The sequence below is a fragment of the Adiantum capillus-veneris genome, chromosome 5 (assembly GCF_014529385.1).
Source record: "Adiantum capillus-veneris isolate H3 chromosome 5, ASM1452938v2, whole genome shotgun sequence".
In the NCBI taxonomy this organism is placed as follows: Eukaryota; Viridiplantae; Streptophyta; class Polypodiopsida; order Polypodiales; family Pteridaceae; genus Adiantum; species Adiantum capillus-veneris.
The window spans coordinates 15,713,835-15,719,834 of record NC_140935.1 but is presented as its reverse complement, the minus strand read 5'-3'; the positions used below and the strand labels follow the sequence as shown (position 1 = coordinate 15,719,834).

Sequence of the window (6,000 nt, the reverse complement as noted above, 5' to 3'; positions counted from 1 at the left end):
TGAACTTTACCTCTAAATTTTAAGATATGAAGGCGAGAGAACCTATAAAGTTCTGAAAATATTAGCGTAATTTAATCTGAAACCTTCACACACACACACACACACACAATGGGTGTGACATTGTACTTTAGAGAGAGAAGACATTTTGAGGCAAGAGATAGCGAGATGGAGGGAGAGACAAAGAAAGAAGAGAGAGAGAGAGAGAGAGAGAGAGAGAGAGAGAGAGAGAGTCCGCATAGCCCTGCTGAAGGCAATGCCGCCTTCGGCGGCGCTGTTGTACTAGTTCAAACTTATGCTTAAGCCTACATGAAAGTGACACGTGATGCATCATACATTTGAACGTTCCTCACATGATATATCATAACCGTGACACCATACATTGAAACGTTGGTCACTTAGAAGTAATCAGGTGAGCTCCGACTTGGGAAGCCACATACAGAAAACCACCACTTTTCGACTGCTAAGCAGCTAGCTTGTTCAAGAGTTCGTGCACGCAGACAAGTAACCACGGAAAAGCAGTGTTGACGCTCCCCTTTTATACATGGATTCTGCCATGGCAGTGGAGGTGGGGTCGCTGGATCCGGACTTACTTCAGCTGCTAGAACATCCCTCCACCATGCCGTCCAAGCCTACTCCTGTCAAGCTCCCCCTCGAGGAGCTTTTCACCCAGTGGCTCTCCCTTCCCGAAACGCAACGACTGGTAATCTCCTCTTAAGTTGAATCTCTCTACACCGAGAGAGAGAGAGAGAGAGAGAGAGAGAGAGAGAGAGAGGTTGTCGAGTTTGATGCACCAAAACAGTTGTGCCACATACACGTAAGCATATGCGCATACATACCCGTGCACATCAACACAAGTATATTTGTAGGCATGTAGTGATGTAATTCATATCTCCACTGTAGAACGCTTCTATCTGTGTGCAATCTATATAGTATATTCATGTGTTACGTGTGTACAGATATGTACATAATATGCACATGCATGTATGTAAACCCTATATCAACTCTTTCTTTTTATGGGGCATGCCTGTGAAAGCATACTTTTACACTTTGTTTTACAGCTTCTAGGATGTATGACTTAATAAGGAGCAATACGGGAGGTCACTTTTTGACCAAATATTAGTTTGCATTTTGTGTGTGTAATACGTACATTAGCCTTCTGTCTAGTCTTCGGAGCATGGTGTGGCAAGCAAGCAATGGTTGTATTTCTTTGTCATTCTTGGTCACGAGACTTATGTATGTTGGGCCATGGCTTCTGGCATATTGAGAGCCCGTTTATGGAGAAGGTTGGCTCGGCTTGTTCCGCAGGAGGTGTGGACAATCTACTCTTCTTCCTACGAACTATAATTATTCATCTTATTCACTCGTGGCATGGTGTATAGGTGGTGGAGCATTTTTTACCATATTATGATAGTAGTGTGTGTGAACACATGTAGGACCATCGAGGTACTTTTTTGCTCGTTAAGAGATTTTCTTCCCCAATTTGTATAAACGCTCGTCATTCTAGGGTGGCCTTATCATTTTATTAGCACACTTAGTAGTATTAAATCCTTTGCTGTGTGCTCATAGCCTCATTTATTTCTTTTTCATCTTCTCTGTCTTTATGTGCATTCTTGCAACCTTTGGTATCAAAGAATGCTTTGGCATATCTAGCAACATTGCGAGCACTCTCCTTGCTTACTTTCTCAAATTGAGGTCATATTTGAGCGAGGGTTTGCAAGGCAACATAACCTTTGGGCAAGCTTGTTGAGCTTGATATCCTCATAATTTTGATTTAGGCTCGTTTCAATCTCGGTTTCACTACTTACTACTCTACATATACAATATCGTCCTTTTGTGGCATTTAAAAATGGTGCAAATATCAGACACTTTTAGTCTTCTTGTTGGACTTTACATGACTGCTACTTCATGTTGTAACGGGAGGGCACCACGCACCAAGAGAAAAGAACAGATGAGACAACTTTATACACTTCAAATAACAACTGAACAGAAAGAGACGCAGGACACACGAGACGGTAGTGACGGAGTTCCATCCCAAGAGAGCACTGGCCCCAAACCTTGGCACACCTTTCGGTATTTTTTTATATTGTCTGAACTCAATACAATGCCGTTACTCGTGCTTTGCACTTCCAAGAGGAAACATGCCGAGTATGAGTCCTTTGCACATATTTAAAGGCCCTTGGCCTAAAAAGCAACTTACATGAAAAGCTTCAAACAAAAAGCATCTGGTTCAAAAGTTGTCAGCGCTTAAAACAGTCAGCGCTTTTTGCGGGAGTCTGTACTGCCAGGTCAGCAGGCTGTTAGCGCGTTTTATAATAACCATCCCGGTCCCGGCCATGAGCTGTTCAAGGACTCGCTTATCACTCCTTCCGCAGATAACCTAAAGAGGTCTAGGCCATGAGATTTAGAGGCCTTTTACAACCAAACGATCCCCAGACCGTAGCTTGCATCACCTGGAGGTGCTGAGAGTAACCACTGCTCAGACTTCTTAATACTCCCCTCGTAAATAACCGTCTAGGTCCGGGCCATGAGTAGCAACAAACAATACTCTGTCAAATTGATGATGTGGAAGTGTAGAGACCAAGGGGAGAAAGTGTCACCAACGTGTGACTACTATCTATCCTTTTTGTTGATTTCTTTCTTATTATCTATTTACTTTCACTTTTTGGAAACACCCCTCGGGAAATCTAACTGCCCTGCATTGCATAGCTAGTGTGGAACTGTCCAGAGGGAGTCCAGGCCTGAGGGCAAGAGAGCACTAAGGTTGGACAAGGGCTATGGTTAGCCAAAGTGGGGTCATTGACTAGCCAAAGTGGAATCCTTTGCTACAGAGGCTATACTTCAGTTCTGGGTGTGGCCACAGTGTACAAAGAGGGTCGAATGACCTAGAAAGATACAATGGCAGCATCTCCTAAAATTTAGGGAACTGCTATTTTGGGACCTGAAAATGTGTTTGCGTCATTACCTCCGGAATGACAAGGGGAACATTTTCTTACTCTGCCGTGAAGTCAACTGGGCAACCGGCTGGGAGATTTTTAGGCGGCAACCCCGAAACGGGAAAATGCTTGTAAATGTGCCAAGTGGCACCTTCTGGTGCACTTTCCTCATGCAACAAGAAGTGGCGCTGAATTTTAAGCTGGGAGAGGCTCATTTTCAGTTTTGTCACAGGTTAAGAGCTATGGAGTGCTTGCTTTCCCTCTTATGCACAGTGCGGTGCCAGGAGTGATGCCCTGCACGCTACGCACTGCCCTCTCTCTCCCCTATGGCAGTATGTTATGCCCCACTAGTGGGCTTTTCATTTGACCAATGTACAGTTGTGTGGGTTCATGCGCGATTGCCGAGGCAAGAGCCTCTTGCACAGGTACTGGATTAGCTAGCGGCTAATCCCCCCCGCAGGTACAGGTGAATTCGGAGAGGTTTCACGCCAGAAATCTCGTCCGATTCAAAGGGCAAGTAGCCCTACAGGTGCGGGAGCTCGAGGACTTGCTACGGATGCGACCGGCACGCGAAACGGAGCCCGAAACAGTAAATTACAGCCTGCTGTGTATTTTTGCAGGTTTAGGGTTTTGGCCCTAAACGGTTCCTAATACCCCCAGGAGGTTCGGGGATGCGAGGGGACCGCTGTACAGGTGATCTGGCGCATTTTCGGGGCTGAAAACAGAGAATTCAGCGTGCTGCAGATTCTCGCCAGGTTTTGCAAAGTGCCCGTATGCGTCGGGAAAGTCAGTCAATGCGTGGGAATATTGACTGTGAAGTGTCCTAGTACAGTTATGTTGCCGAAATCGGGCTGGAACAGTGGAAACTCAGCCGAGTTTGTGCGGGGCAGCTTGTAGGGATTCACAACGTTTATTCCCTCTTTTGAAGAATAAAGAAATACCGAAAGGGGCGCCTAAGTTAGGGGCCAATCTGGTGTCGGTCTACTCATACAGGTGCAATCTAGCAGCCTGTATCCCTTTCCCCCGTGTTGTGTCTTGAAAGTACAGGTAAAATAGACGACTAATAATGGGTGAAAGCTAAATCGAGGTTTGAAGTAAAGTCTACCGCCCTTTTTGGATTGAACAGGCCGGTTTCATGGTTCCATCGACGGGACTAAATCACTTTTTCCCATAGAAGTGAGCCTTGGTCAGTTTTGGGCTTGAAGACACAGGGGATCATAGACCAGACACATGGAATTGCAATTATGGCTGACAGACCAGATGATGTGATTGAAGAGGTTTCCTCTTCACAGGGTCAACAGACACATGAAGTGGGTGAGTCCTCAAGACCACCACAGACAGATGACGATATATTCAGGACCCAGTTGGCTACTGCCGTGGCTATGTTCACACAAGTAATGCAGAATCCGAGGTTTTTAGCCTTTCTGCAACCTCCTCTTCCGTCTCAGCAAGTTGGGTCCCTGGATCATATTCAAAAGCCTGTTAAGGCTCGAGCACAGGTGATTCATACTGCACAGTCAATGGAAACACCTGTACACTTGACGGAGAACATGCAGTCTCCACAACCTGTGCCTAAGGTGCAAGAACAGGTGGCTGAGATGCCAGTCTTTCAAGCTGTATCAGTGCACCCTGGCTATTTTGGAGGTGGATCGGTATTCCAGAGCATGGCTGGTCATGCACCTGAAAATCAGTTTTACACGCCAAGAATAGTGTTCGGGGGTGCTCAAACGATGATGCCTAACCCCATGTATGGTGTCACGGGCATGCTACCAGGGTTTCAGAGCACTCAGGGCCAATTTGGGATGCCACAGGCAAATTTTGGTATGGCTGGAATTACAAATCAGCAGCCAAATATGGCATTTCCAGGTCAACTTAATTGCGGTCAGGGAACACAAATGAACCCTAACAGTGTTCCCATGTTTCAGTCACTTCCATATGACAATTTAACGCCGCTGGAGAGGCCAACTCCGTACAAAGAAGGTGGCAAAGGTGTGTCATTCACGACCTTTACAGGGTTTGATGACAGGAAGAAGGCTCTCTCATTCCTCCAGCAGTTTGACAAGGCCTATGCAAGGGGAAACTTTACAGAGGCTTCAAAGGTCCGCAAGGCAGCCACTTTCTTGATAGGGAATGCGGGACAATGGTGGACAACTTTATTGCTTCAAGGGCAAGCTTCGTCCACATGGATTTACTTCAAGCAGATTTTTGCAGCAGCATGGTTATCTGATGACTTTGAAGCAGATGTCATGACAGAATGGCACCAGCTTAATGCTGCCACTTGCAGAAATCTGGATGATTACAATCGGAAGTTTTGGAAAGCTCTACTTCCAGTAACTTCCTATAGGTTTGTGCCATTGACAGAACAGATTGAAAAATACTGTTGTGGCCTACCCAAAGGATTGAGAAAACACTGCACGAAGACCAAAGTCACTACTTTGACGCAGCTCATCGAGGTAGCAAACACTGGCAATGGTTTGCTCAAGGGAGAAGATTGTGAATTCAATACTGGCGTCAAGGAAGGATCAGCCAAGAAAAATTCAGCGAAGAAGTATGTTCCCAAGGAGGTTCCTAAAGTGACTCAGGAGCCAGCCAACTCAGGGAAAGGCAAAGCTTCGGCTGAATCAGAAAAGGGACCAGCGAAGAAATGGAAAAGATATTTTCCTCGCAAGTCTGAAGAGCAAAAGAAGGTCCTGAGGACAGAGAACAAATGCCTTATTTGTGAGCAGCCTGGCCACATTGCTTACAATTGTCCTACAAAGAAAAGGCGAGCTGATTCTGAAGACAAGGAGGACAGGAAAGGAAAGAAGCCCATGGCTGGTCTAGTGCCAGATATGGTGGGCGACAAGCCAAATACAGATGCAAGTGAGCTTTGCAGAGCATGGGGAAAGGTCAGGGATCAAACAGTGCTTATCTTCTTTGATCCAGGTGCCAAAGCCAACTTTATTTCCCCAGAATTGGCTTCAAAGTTGGGAATCAGACCTGAAGAGATGGGGTATACAACAGAGGCAGGTTTGCATGTCTTGGCCATACAGAGGCTGTGACGCCCATCATTGGAAAGTTGCGTCTA

General features: G+C 46.0%; 1 protein-coding gene across 1 annotated transcript in view; it reads left to right on the top strand.

The window, feature by feature from the left end:
• The first annotated feature begins 378 nt into the window (after positions 1 to 378).
• The window catches only part of LOC147456923 (putative serine/threonine protein phosphatase 2A regulatory subunit B''gamma), a 54,427-nt gene continuing 48,805 nt past the window's right edge, over positions 379 to 6,000 (top strand). The window contains exon 1 of the mRNA XM_086511999.1: positions 379 to 700. Within this exon, the coding sequence (XP_086368125.1) occupies positions 542 to 700 (159 nt within the window). The 5' untranslated portion in view covers positions 379 to 541. The remainder of the gene's footprint in view (positions 701 to 6,000) is intronic.